The sequence below is a fragment of the Diceros bicornis genome, chromosome 12 (assembly GCF_020826845.1).
Source record: "Diceros bicornis minor isolate mBicDic1 chromosome 12, mDicBic1.mat.cur, whole genome shotgun sequence".
Lineage (NCBI taxonomy): Eukaryota > Metazoa > Chordata > Mammalia > Perissodactyla > Rhinocerotidae > Diceros > Diceros bicornis.
This window is the reverse complement of record NC_080751.1, coordinates 61,389,642-61,402,569: the sequence shown is the minus strand read 5'-3', so window position 1 is coordinate 61,402,569 and position 12,928 is coordinate 61,389,642. Positions and strand designations below refer to the sequence as shown.

At 47.0% G+C, this 12,928-nt stretch overlaps 1 protein-coding gene and 1 long non-coding RNA gene across 3 annotated transcripts; one reads left to right on the top strand and one right to left on the bottom strand.

Annotated features, from left to right (window-relative positions):
* Positions 1 to 217: 217 nt before the first annotated feature.
* Positions 218 to 6,951, bottom strand: LOC131412176 (uncharacterized). Of its 2 annotated transcripts, XR_009221715.1 has the most exons (4): positions 6,191 to 6,951; positions 5,240 to 5,302; positions 4,380 to 4,438; positions 218 to 1,738 (listed from the first exon to the last, which is right to left on the bottom strand). It is a non-coding gene; the product is annotated as an uncharacterized LOC131412176 (long non-coding RNA). The 2 variants fall into 2 exon arrangements; XR_009221714.1 differs by lacking the exon at positions 218 to 1,738 and having other exon boundaries at positions 1,838 to 4,438.
* A 170-nt stretch (positions 6,952 to 7,121) lies between these two features.
* Positions 7,122 to 8,099, top strand: RHOB (ras homolog family member B). The gene has a single exon (XM_058550682.1). The coding sequence runs from the start codon at positions 7,497 to 7,499 to the stop codon at positions 8,085 to 8,087; it is 591 nt and encodes a 196-aa protein (XP_058406665.1). The 5' UTR covers positions 7,122 to 7,496; the 3' UTR covers positions 8,088 to 8,099.
* Positions 8,100 to 12,928: the final 4,829 nt, after the last annotated feature.

The window sequence follows — 12,928 nt, the reverse complement described above, 5'->3', positions numbered from 1 at the left end:
CCCTGAACTGACACAGTGGGTAACAGCTCCCATCCTGCTGAAAGCTAACCCCCTCTTAGCTGGGAGAATGACCTATCCTTACTTAAGACCACATTTCCCTAGGTTTCATCCTTTGGAATATTTCATCTTTTGGACCTCAGTTTAAGCAACTCAAATAAAAGAATGTCTTGAATAATAAAATTAAACAAAAAGGATTTTTTGTTTATAAAGGTTTTTTTCTACTTTATGAAAGGATTAACAATATTACTTTCTACAGGTGAACCTCTTTGATCTGTTAAAAATGAAATTCATCTGGTCAGGGGCCACAAACTGGTTCTGCTGGCCAAATCTAGCCTGCTCTGCCAGTGTCTTTTCTGGACAGCCCAGTAATTTGTTTTTAAATTCTGAACTTCCACAGCTTAGATACGGCACGTCTCCGGTTCGCCCCAGTTTCCACCAGGACCTAATGTCTGACACACTGTTATGTTACCTGCAGGGCCTCGTGGATATCTGAATTTCCAACCTCTGAGTTCTACCTATATTTTACAAATGGGGAAACAGACTGAGAAAGGATGGTTTGCCCAAGGCTGTACAACTGGGAATTGGAAGGCCCAAAAAGCAAGTCTCCAGCCTCCTGGCATGAGGCTCCCTCCCTCCTGCTCACCGCAACTCCACACCACTCTCCCGCAGCTTTTGCTAAATTAATAAACGTATGTGCAATTTCAGCATTCACCACAGAACCTCGAGCATTCGCTGGGGTGGATTTTGTAATGACAGCACTTATGTAATGGCAAGTCCTTGTGACCTTCCTCTTTCTTTTCTGCCCTCCCATTCCTCAGGGAAAGACAAACCTCACCCCACCGTTGTCATCAGGCAAACTCAAATGTGGAAGGAGGAACATTTTCTATTTCTGCCTATTGCCACTTCCCCTTCCCAGCAAATGGCTCTGCTTGGAAGCTGTCTCCACAGAAAATCCACAAAGTGTTTCAGATGGTGCAAATGAGCATCTCTTTCTTCTGGAAATATCCTCCTTGTCAGTCAAGGCCCTCCTCAAATGTGACCTCCTGTGAAGCTGGCTCCACACATTAGTGGTATCTTGTCCCACAGTTGGGGGTGTGTGTGTGTGTGTCTTTACATGTTGGTCCTGTGCCTTATGTATCTTTTGTGCCTTCACTTCCCCTTCTCCACTCCCTCCCCTCAATCTGTGTTTACTGAACGGAACTGAGAAGATTGAGGTTGATCTGAGAGTTCAAGAAAACAATCTATAACTCCTACTTTTCTACCAAAATTGGACAAGGACTACATTTGATTCTCTTTTTTGGAAAGGAAAATAAGTCACCATGCAAAAAAGCCCAAACAGCCTCTACTGTTTAAGAAAACACCACCTAGTGTTGGGATGAGAGTGGGACAGGTTAGGGAGGAGGCCGCTGCTTCAGGGGACAGATGAAAAGCCCTGGAAGTGCCTGGCTTGGAAAGCGGTGATGGAAAGTGGGACCAGGAGGCTCCAGATTGCCCCAAACCACAGTGTTCGTCCGAGTGTCTGAGCCCCTCGGAAACCCAGCAGTGAGTTTAGGACAAATAAAAGGAAATCATACCCACAGGAAAATTAACAGGTTCCAGGGGCTCGTATAAAGGTGACTCCCTGAGAGGATGGTGAGTGACGGAGTAGCCAGGGAGCCACACGAACTTGTAGACATTTTAGAGCAGAGCTGTCCAATAGAAATGTAATGTGAACCACACGTGTAATGAAGCTTTCTAGCTGTCGGATTAAAAAACACAAAAAGGTAAAATTAATTTGAATTATATATCCAAATATATCCAACATATTAAATTTCATATATTTAAAAATATATCCACTATATCTGAAATATTATCATTTCAATATGTAATTAATATAAAATTTATTAATGAACTATTTTACATGTTTTTCAATCTAAGTCTTCAAATTCAAGTGTTCATTTTAAAATTACAGCACATCTCAATTCGGGTGCTAAATTTTCATCAAAAATACTCAATCTATATTTAGATTTCATAAAATCTCCAGTAGGAAAAAGTAGATTCACGTACCCAAGTTGTTTCAAACATACATAAAAGTTTCCCAATACAGCCATGCGTCACTTAATGAAGAGGATATGTTCTGAGAAATGTGTCAGGCAATTTGGTTGTTGTGCGAACAGCATAGAGTGTACTTACAGAAACCAGATGGTATAGCCTACCACACACCTAGGCTGTATGGTACTAATCTTATGGGACCACTGTTGTACATGCGGTCTGTCGTTGACTGAAACGTTGTTATGTGGCATATGACTGTAACTGAATTGAATATAAGTTTTTATCTCTTATTTTTTTTTTGTGGTCCTTATCAGTATTCATTTAATTCTTTCTCCAGCTTTATTGAGAGATAATTGACATATAGCACCGTGTAAGTTTAAGGTGTACAAGGTGTTGATTTGATAGTTACATACTGCAAAATGCTTAGCACCATAGCTTAGCTAACATCTCCATCATGTCACATAATTACCATTTCTTTTTTGTGGTGAGAACATTTATTATCTACTCTCCTAGTAACTTTCAAGTATGTGATACAGTATTACTAGCTACAATCACCATGCTGTACATTAGCTCCCTAGAACTTATTCATCTTATAACTGGAAGTTTGTACTCTTTGACCAACATCTCCCCCTCCTCCCACCCTGAATATCAGTTTTTATCTTTACCTATTTATTTATTTTTGCTGGAAAAGATTTGCCCTGAGCTAACATCTATTGCCAATCTTCCTCTCTCTTTTTTTTCTCCCCAAAACCCCAGTACATAGTTGTATATTCTAGTCCAAGTCCTAGTTCTTCTACGTGAGCCGCCACCACAGTATGGCTACTGACAGATGAATGGTGTGGTTCTGCGCCCAGGAACCAAACTCAGGCTGCCGAAGCGGAGTGTGCTGAACTTTAACCACTAGGCCATCAGGGCTGGCTCTTGAATATCAGTTTTTAAGTTTAAATTTAAATTAATTAAAATCAGACAACATTAAAAACTTAGTTTTTCAGTGGCACCAGCCACCGAAAGTGCTCAACAGCCACTTGTGGTTAGCAGCTACTGGATTGGACAGTGCAGTTTTAGAGCAATCAGGAGCTGCCCCATTGCGCACTGCCTACTCCCTCTGGCCTGGCCCTGGGCTGGAGAGATGGGGGTCTGATCAGAGTGCAATGCCCACATTCCGAAGTTTAATAGTCTAGCTATGGTGGTTCTCCTGTGACCCCAGCCTTCTCTGCCTTAGGCCTGGGTCACACTGGGTCACACTCTCAGAGCAGGAGAGGGATGTTTTACTTGCTGTTGCTCATTGCTGGAGACCCCAGAGAGCAGCTTGAAGGCTCAGCTATGTAACTCACGGCTGAAGGGGCCCCAAATGGACCAGATGGGACCACCTCCACTTTCCCAGGTGAAACAGCGTGACTAGTTCTAGAAGAGCCTTTCCCTTTTTAAAACTCACTGCATTGAGATGGAAGGTTGACAATTTTCTTATAGATTTTAAGCTACTCCTTATATTAGAAAAAATTTAAAAATCAAATGGCTATCAGGAATGTCTATAGCATTGTTGGTTCCCAATAAATGCTTATTGGTAAATGAATTATTATTACTTCTAATTATACCAGAATACCCAATAATGGCTTTTTCAACTGGGGAAAAAAGACAGATGATTTTTGTGGTTAAAGTTGTTTTACATTTCTGTACATTATAATAAGGGGAAGAGGAAGTCCATTATTATGTAAATTAGCTAGGTTCCATAGCCTTTATCTCGTTTAACCTCTTTTAGAAGTTACTATTTAACTAGGAAGAAACTTATTTTTTTAAGTGTAGATGAAAAACGTTATACGGGTATATAAATATATACATGAAGAACTTCTAAGATTCTACTTGTAAAACTTCTTTAGGGTTTTACATCTCATGAAAGATCTTAAAATAAAAATAGTCATAAAATGCATGTCTTTTGACTAGATAAGGTTTTTTATAATCATATGTATATATTACTTTTTTTTTTTAAGAAAAAAACCTGTAAAGATTGCCACAAGGTGGCACTAAAATCTAATGAACATTCCAGTCTCTGGTCTTGTCTGGGAGGAGTTGGGGGGTAATTTTCAGGAGATCTGTAGGAGACACCAGACAAAAAACCCCAAATAAATTAAGCTGAAGACTGTGGACAGATTAACATCTCCCTTTTGTTTGAAGGATAATTTTCCTCTCTCACTGGTGTGGGTATCTGTCATACAACGAACCCAGATGTTAATAAAGTTAATTATTAAAATGATTTGTTCTTGTAGACGAATCAGTTTTATCCTCGCCCTTCAGCAGGAGTGTATTGTGAAGGGAGAGGGGAGGTGGGAGGAGAGTGCTGGACACATCACCTAGTTTGGAAAAGTTTCTCCCGTGAGCGGCACCATTTCCACAGAGCTTGTCAAAGTATCTGGGACAAAAAAAAAAAGAATACCATGAAAAGAAGTTGCTGCAGAACTCTTTCTATTTGTTTACTTTGGCATGTTTACTAACTGAATATTTTTAGAAATTATTGTGATATTGAGATTCAAGCTCGGGACACCTCATATAATATGTCTGAGAATCAGGAAATGAGTGAATTGAATCCCTCTTCCTGATTCTGTGTATTTCAGTTTTTTAAAAAAATACATGGTACAGAGCTTTAATTGTTTGATATTTTCTTAATGTTTGAAGCTTGAGGACATAGCCAAGATTCCCAAGCTATATTAAGATCAAGGAAAGCAGTGTTAACAATACAGCTATAAAAGGTTTTGACTAAAAGAAGAAAAATTCAGATAAGATTTTTTTCTTTTTTTTTAAAGTTTATTTTATTTTATTTTATTTATTTATTATTTTTGTGAGGAAAATCAGCCCTGAGCTAATGTCCATGCCAATCCTCCTCTTTTTGCTGAGGAAGACCAGCTCTGAGCTAACATCTATTGCCAATCTTCCTCCGTTTTTTCCCCAAAGCCCCAGCAGATAGTTGTATGTCATAGTTGCACATCCTTCTAGTTGCTGTATGTGGGACGCGGCCTCAGCATGGCCAGAGAAGCGGTGCGTTGGTGCGTGCCTGGGATGCGAACCCGGGCTGCCGGTAGCGGAGCGCGCGCACTTAACCGCTAAGCCACGGGGCAGACCCCCAAGATACGATTTTTCTAATAGGCCAACTAAAAAAAATGAAAAAGAAAAGTTTCCAGATTGGAGTTCTAGATCAACGATCAAAAAAACTTACTTTCTTCCATGGGATCCCACGGTGGAAAAATTATTTACTTATTGACAGTTCAGTTCCTTAGATCTGGAAGACAAAAAACAAAACAAAAAAGCTGGGCAATGTAGTGGAGCTAATCCATTGCGAGGTAAGCACTTTTGCTCATTTGAGATGTTCCCTCTAGGACAGGCTCTAGGGGTTGAGGGGCACTAACGTCTTATTTGACCTGATTATATCTGCGGGGTCCATATAGAGACCTAGATGGCAACATATGAAAGGTGAGAAAACACCGGGGCTCTATTACAGCTGGCTGCATGGCCTTGGTTGTATGGTTGTTAAAGCAGAGTCTGAAGTCTGAGGGAAGAGACCCCTAGAAAGTCCCAGCTGAGTTCCTGAGCATTTAGGTGAATTCTCCACAGTTATTTACTGATTCTTGCATAGGGTCAGGCATTGTGCTAGGTTTTCAAGATGCTGAGATAAGATAGACTCCTGGCCTTCCAACAGCTTCTAGTCTTAGAGCCAGAGGCAGAATTATGAGACAGTAACCTCACCATGATGTGTTGGGTCTCTCCTTTGCTGAAAAACTAGTAAGCATCCCACTGCCTCTATAGTGGATATGGCCCAACCTGGGGGTTGGTACTTTAGCCCTCCATGATCTGCCCCAACCTGAGTTCCAACTCTCTCTGTCCATCAAGTGCAGCCACACTAAGCTATTTGCGTTCCTAGCGTTTGTCCTCCACTTTCCCACCTCTCTTCTTTTGTTCAAGCTGTTCCTCCTTCCTGGGAGGCCCTCCCTGTCTTCCTGTCCCCCCTTTCCACCTCTCTGTCCATTGAAATGCATTGATTTAGGTCCTTCTGGGTCAGATGTAGGTGTCAGCTCCTGCACCATCCGCGGGATAGATGAATGAAGTCCTGGCGTGTAGCAGGAGACTACGGATCTAGCACCCACCAGATACTAATTTGCTGTGTCCTCACCTGAAAATTTCTTGCCCCCGCTGCTCCCCGGGGCCTCAGCCTCTTCTTGCCCAACGGGGTGTGGAGTGGTTGGATTCTGTGGTACTATTTACTTCAGCCCGGTTTCGGCCTTAGGCCCAGGATCCGAATTAATCATGCAAACTCGGGCCCAGGCTGCCTCTTTCTGCTTGGTAACTTCCTCCAAGTGGATCTGAACCAGCCTCGACCTTCCTTTTTCACTGTCCCTCCTTCCTCTAATCTTCACCTAGAGACCCACGCTGGGGGCGGGGAAGGGGTAGGTGGTAGGACTTGTAAGAGCCGGGAAGCTCGGCCCAGGCCCACCCAGCTCCGAGTCAGCTTCTCGCTTCCCGGGTCCAAACCTAGAGCTGCCCCAGGGCGAGTACCCGGGTGGGGGGAGGGGCAGCTTCTAACAGAAAAGAAAAAAAAAACCTTGCTGGAAACAAACCTGTGTGTGTCCGTTTATTAAAAAATAAAACCACGTTAAAGGAGCCGGCCCCTCCCCCACAGGTCCCACAACCCGCTGGGAGTTTGCAAGGAAGCTGCGGCAATTTTAAGTAGGAGGAAGTCGCCCACGCCCCACAAAGTGCCGCCTCTCTGGGACCGCTCTCCCAGGCCCCGCGCGCTCCAGGCAGCCAGCTGCCGGCCCCCAACTCTGCGCGCAGAAGCTTCCGCGAAGGAGGGAAACCTGGTGCCGCCAAGGCCCCGCAGCGCCAGCCGCGGCGCAGACTCCCCAGTCGCCACCTCTCCCAGCCCCGCGGCCTGGGCCGTCAATCAAGCTCGCCCGGCCCCGCCCCTGGGCCGCAGCGGACTGCCAATCAGAGCCAAGCTCCGCAGCGATGAGCTCAGCCGGCTCGCTTCCCATTGGGCGGCTATATTAAGAAAGTGGCCGAACTGTTTAAATAGCGGGCGCTAGGGCCGCAGCCCGCATCTGCCACCGCAGTCTGGCTGTAGCTGTGCCTTGTCGTGTACGCTGGGCGAGGCCTGTAGAGACCCGGAGGGGGCTTAGGCCGGCTCCCCTGCCCGAGCTACCCTTTGCGCAGAAAGGCGCCGGCCCGGGGCCCGGGGCGAGAAAAGCAGCCACCGCCCAGCAGCAGCGCGGAGACGCACGGTGCGCCCTATGCTCCCGCGCCTCCCCAGCCCCCGCCGCGGCAGCCCGAGCGCACCGAGAGAACGCGCCACCGCGGGGCCTGGGTGCAGCTAGCGACCCTTGCCCCCAGCGCGCAGCCTGAGGTGAGCAGTGAGCGGCGAGCGGGACGGCAGCGAGGCGTTCGCGGGCCCCCTCCTGCTGCCCGGGCCCGGCCCGCTCATGGCGGCCATCCGCAAGAAGCTGGTGGTGGTGGGCGACGGCGCGTGCGGCAAGACGTGCCTGCTGATCGTGTTCAGTAAGGACGAGTTCCCCGAGGTGTACGTGCCCACCGTCTTTGAGAACTATGTGGCCGACATCGAGGTGGACGGCAAGCAAGTGGAGCTGGCGCTGTGGGATACGGCGGGCCAGGAGGACTACGACCGCCTGCGGCCTCTCTCTTACCCGGACACCGATGTGATCCTCATGTGCTTCTCAGTGGACAGCCCGGATTCGCTGGAGAACATCCCCGAGAAGTGGGTGCCCGAGGTGAAGCACTTCTGCCCCAACGTGCCCATTATCCTGGTGGCCAACAAGAAAGACCTGCGCAGCGACGAGCACGTCCGCACAGAGCTGGCCCGCATGAAGCAGGAACCCGTGCGCACGGATGACGGCCGCGCCATGGCCGTGCGCATCCAAGCCTACGACTACCTCGAGTGCTCGGCCAAGACCAAGGAGGGCGTGCGCGAGGTGTTCGAGACGGCCACGCGCGCCGCGCTGCAGAAGCGCTACGGCTCCCAGAACGGCTGCATCAACTGCTGCAAGGTGCTATGAGGGCCGCGCCCGCCCGCCTGCCCCTGCCGGCGCGGCTCCCTCTCCCGGGCCCATTCCCCCACGAGCCCGGAGAAGGGGAGACCCACGCACCCCAAGGACCCCACCGGACTTCCTGGCGTCTGCCTACCGGCCCGGCCACCGTGGCCTGGCGGCTCTGGCTCTGGCGCCGGGAACCGGCGTGAGAGGCACCGGGCGCCCCCTTTCCAGTGTCTGTGTGCGTCTGGCTGTGTTGCACAGGCCCGGGCGCCCCGTTGAGTGCCAAGGGTCCCCTGAGCACCCTTTTCTGAAGAGCCAAGGCTCTTCAGAGTGTGTAGCTGTGTGTATGTTCGACTCCCCCCTCCCCGTTTTCACCCCACCCCCGCCTCTGGTCCTCGGAGAGGAGCTTGGCGCCGGGATGCGGCCGCACCCCATCAGATGTTCGCCCATACCAGCGAGCGCCTGCTCTGCCTTGTCTGTAACATAGACCACGGGAACTGCGGGAGGGAGGGCTGGGGAGGATGGGGTGTTATATAAATAAAGATATAATTTTATTTTCGGAGGTAGGATGGTGTTATTTAATGGTGGTGGTGTGTGGAGTGACAGGGCGCTAGAACAGCTCCGGCCCAGCCTGGGTCAGGCGCCCCTCCAAGCATGAACAGGACTTGACCATTTTTCCAACCCCTGGGGAAGACATTTGCAACTGACTTGGGGCTGAGAGGACACAGCTTCTAGACTTCTCCTGCGCTCCTGGCGAACTCCTCACCAGCCACTGGCAGGAGGAGGGAGAGTGTACTGCGGGTTGCTGTTGCCATAAGCGAACTTTGTGCCTGTCCTACGAAGTGAAAATTGTTCAGTCCAAGAAAATGATGTCATTTGATTTATTTAAAGGCTAAAACTTGTTGGGTTTTTTTTTGAAAAGAATTCTTTGCACAATTGTTTCATTGTTTCACACTTAATGCACTTGTCATTTGCATAAGACAGTAGCATTCTGACCACACTTGTACGCTGTAACCTCATCTACTTCTGATGTTTTTTAAAAAAATGATGACTTTTAAAAAACAAGGAGAAAAAGAAACCACTAATTTTTGTTTTGTTTTCTTGAAGAAAGTGGCAGCACTGTTTTTTGATTTTATTTGTACAGGTATGCGCACTATTTTGATAAAGGGCAGTAACAAGTATTGGGGCCTATTTAAAACCTTTTTTTTTTTTTTTTTTACAAAGCAGTCTCTAGAGCTATGTGAAATTTTCTCTGCATCTCTGTACAGAGAATGAACCTGCCCCTAGGCTCTCCTTTCTCCCCCTCCCTTCCCAAGCCAGTGGTACTTCTACTAAATTGTTGTCTTGTTTTTTATTTTTTAAATAAACTGATAAATGACAAAGTGGTGAGCTTATGATGTTTACATAAAAGTTCTATAAGCTGTGTATACAGTTTTTTATGTAAAATATTAAAAGACTATCATGATGACATTTATAAAATGGCTCCTGTGGTTTAATAGTGTGTAAAAACATCCTTGTGAATTTGGGGCAAGGGAAGAATTCTGCTAGGCCGGGTCCTTTCTTGCCACCAACTCTGTTTCCCTCCGTTTGTGGTAAATGAGGATGAAATCCCTTTGGGGATGTGTGGGGGTTGGGTGGCCATGGGAGACCAGGTTGCTCCTGTCGTGTCCCAGAAGAAGATGAGTGGGTTACCCAGGGACCCAGTGCCAGAACCGGTGACCTAATGTGCACTGTTTGTATGCCTTACAAACACTTGTGTCTAAGTCAACATGTTATGGGGCCTTTGCTTCCTATTGAAATTTGAAAAATTGTCATTTGTGCATTTTAAATTTAGACAACATTTTTTTAATTACCAGTGTAGGGCCAAGCTCTATCTAGAAGGCTGGTTACTAGATTCCCTTCAGATCCTCAAGGGGTTACACAGTGCCCTATGAGATTGTGGATGGTTATCTCTGGGGCTGGAGCTCCTGGGTGGAAGTGGAGGGGAGCCCAAATCAGGAGCTGACTCTTCTATCATGGAACTTTGATATGAACGTGTGTCTCTAAGGAACCTAGAATGCTTTATTCTAAGTTCCGAGAATGGCCACGTTATGGACGGAACACTGATGTTTAGGGTAGGCTGTTATTTAACGTTGGAGCAGCCACATTTTGAGATTTAATCATGATGAGCTCTAATTTCAGACACTTCGCTGCTGCAGGGGGTCTCAGAACCAGAGAGGCGGATTTCTACTTTGAGACCACATTAAAATCCTGCTACAGGCAAGATGGTTCAAGCCTGCCAGCTCTCAGCTGGGAAAGGTAGCTGACTGTGGCAACCTCTCCCACCTACCTAGGAAGTGTAGTTTGTGTTTTTGGAATAAGTATTTTCTGAGTTTCTAGCACTTAGTTGTTCCCCCTCCACACCTCCTCCACACCAAGGCAGGGACAGAGAAGGTCTCTTTTGAAGTCATTTGCTGTAAAGCTTGAGGCTTCTGTTTCCTGGTCTTTCCCAGATTCCAAAGAACTTTTGTGGAGTGAGGCAAACCTGGTCGCTGGTGACCTTTCACCCACTTAAACACAGCCCGGCCCATGGCCAACAGAGGGGAATTGTCTGAGCGTCTCCAGGCGCAGAGCAGGGAGAGGGTCCACCCAGGCTGGCTTCTTCTCTGAGCAACTGTCTCACCCTGTCCTCTGCCCCTCGGCCCCACTCACCTCCATCCCCCAGCCTACTTTTTCTTCTCAGTTTTAAAGACAAAACTTCCCATTAAAAAACAAAATGTTTATTTGCAAGTTTTCCAGCTAGCAAATCCTTCAGTACCAGGGAGTACAGGACTCTGTGGAGAAAAGATCAGGCTTGGGCTCAGGGCCCAGGACTCAGCTTTGCAACCAGCCAAGAGCCTGGTGACCCAGCTCCCTGAAAGGGCCTTTCTGGGTTTCTTGCCGGCTCCAAGCTGCCTGGTACCAGTCTGTTTTTTTATCTTTTGGGAAGACAACCACCCAGATGACGCATGGCGGCCCGAGTTGTACTTGTTTTAAAATGCATGGCATTTAATAATCCTGCCGGAACACACTCTTCTGGCTGCATTAGGATCCAACTGGAAAATATAAAGACGAATCGCTGTAGGCTGGAAAATCAATTAGGAAAAAGGGGCAAAACATCTGGTGTTACTCTTAGGATATGAAAATTCATTTTGCACATTTAAAATAAATGTGCTGAGTTCCTTTAATTGCCTGTTGAATGGTTTTGTGGAGAATAGGGTGTTTCATTGATCCTGGGCATTTTATAGCAAGCAGCATTGGCTTGGGTTCTTGTTTAATCTTAATTTTAAATCAATCTGGGTTGTATTTCTAAGGTCTTTGCGTTTCAGTGTACTTAGAATGGTGGTTTTCAAACTCAACCATTCATCAGAATCGCATGGAGGGCTGGTGAAAACACAGATGGCTGGGCCTGGTCCCCAGACTTTCTGATCCAGGAGGACTGGGGTGGGGTCTGAAAATTTGCATTTCTAACAAGGTCCTAAGTGGTAATGATGATGCTGGTCTGGGGACCACACTTGGCGAACGACTAGCTTAGAATAAGGGAGAGTCCTTGTCAATGCGCAGAGGAGGGAGGTCGTTTCTGTAGGAAAGTAGCTCCAATTCCTAAGACTTGTGTTGTGCCTGCAGTCCTGACTTCCTTACCCCAGGAGCACAGGGCTTTCAGAGAGCTTCCCTTCCAGGACCAACCACACATAACCCCTATCTTCTCTTTTCCATGTTCTTGTGCAAAAGGGGGTTTCATGCCTCTCTAGAGATTTATTTCTGCCATTCCTGAGTTCAGAATGCAACAGCGCTCTATAATTCATTCAGCATTGGCACTTTGTCAGCTCTGCGGAGACCAGGGCTACAAAAGCGAATAGGGTGCAGTCATTGCCCTGGTGGGCCAGGCAGTTCCGGGAACGCATTCACTAAGACCTGGAAGACAGCAGCTCCAGTGGGGGCATTAGGCCGAGGGCACAATAGGAGCCGGGGAAGTTGGGGAGGGCGCCGTGAAAGAGGAGACATTTGAGCTGAGTCTTAAAGCAGGAGTGGGTGATGGGCACATGGAAGATAGAGCTTCTTTATATTACTGTGGGGCCTGGCCTCTGGGGAATAAAGCTCCCCTTGGGTGAGAACTACCTTCTACTTTTAGCCCCTCTGGCACACATATCTTCAGTCAAGAAAAATGATGTTACCCAGCCAAGTCAAACACAGACTTTCTCCTGCCCACCCTGTCCACACACAGGCCAGGAGAGAAGGTTGGTAATGATGGTTTCATTGTTTTCCCTGTGCCTTCCGGGGATGTAGAGCAGACACAAGGATTACAAGGACTAGCTTTGTGATAACTATGCTCCTGGGAAACATGCAGCCTGGGCTTAAGGAGGCTTGGACACCACAAAGGGACTTTGTACTCTAGCCTGTTGGGGGACAGACCCTTACCACTTTACTTGGTCCATCTTCTGGCCAGAGGGAGACTGTTCCCCCAACTCTCAGCAGCCCTTTTCCTGGCCTGGGAGGTAAGAGTCTGGAGGACCCCAGTTCATTCCTTGCTGATCATTCTTTTAGCACACAAATAGTTACTGTTGACTCAAGGACTCTGTGCCTAGCATGATGCCAGGAGCTTGAGACCTAGTAGACAACTAGGCAGGCATGGTCCCTCCCCTTAGAGAGCTTTCAGTCTAGCAGTGTGTCTAAACAAGTTATAATAATTTACAACAATGATGACAATAGCTAATATTTACTGATTATGCATCAGGCTCAAATAGAGGCCTCTATCTGTATTATTTATATCTGTATTAATCTATTGTTGCATAAAAAATTATCCCAAAACTTAGTGGCTTACAACAACATTTATTACCTCACAGTTT

What these genes read in the sequence shown, in the direction of transcription:
- RHOB (XM_058550682.1), top strand. Translation starts at nt 7,497, where the DNA reads ATGGCGGCCATCCGCAAGAAGCTGGTGGTGGTGGGCGACGGCGCGTGC.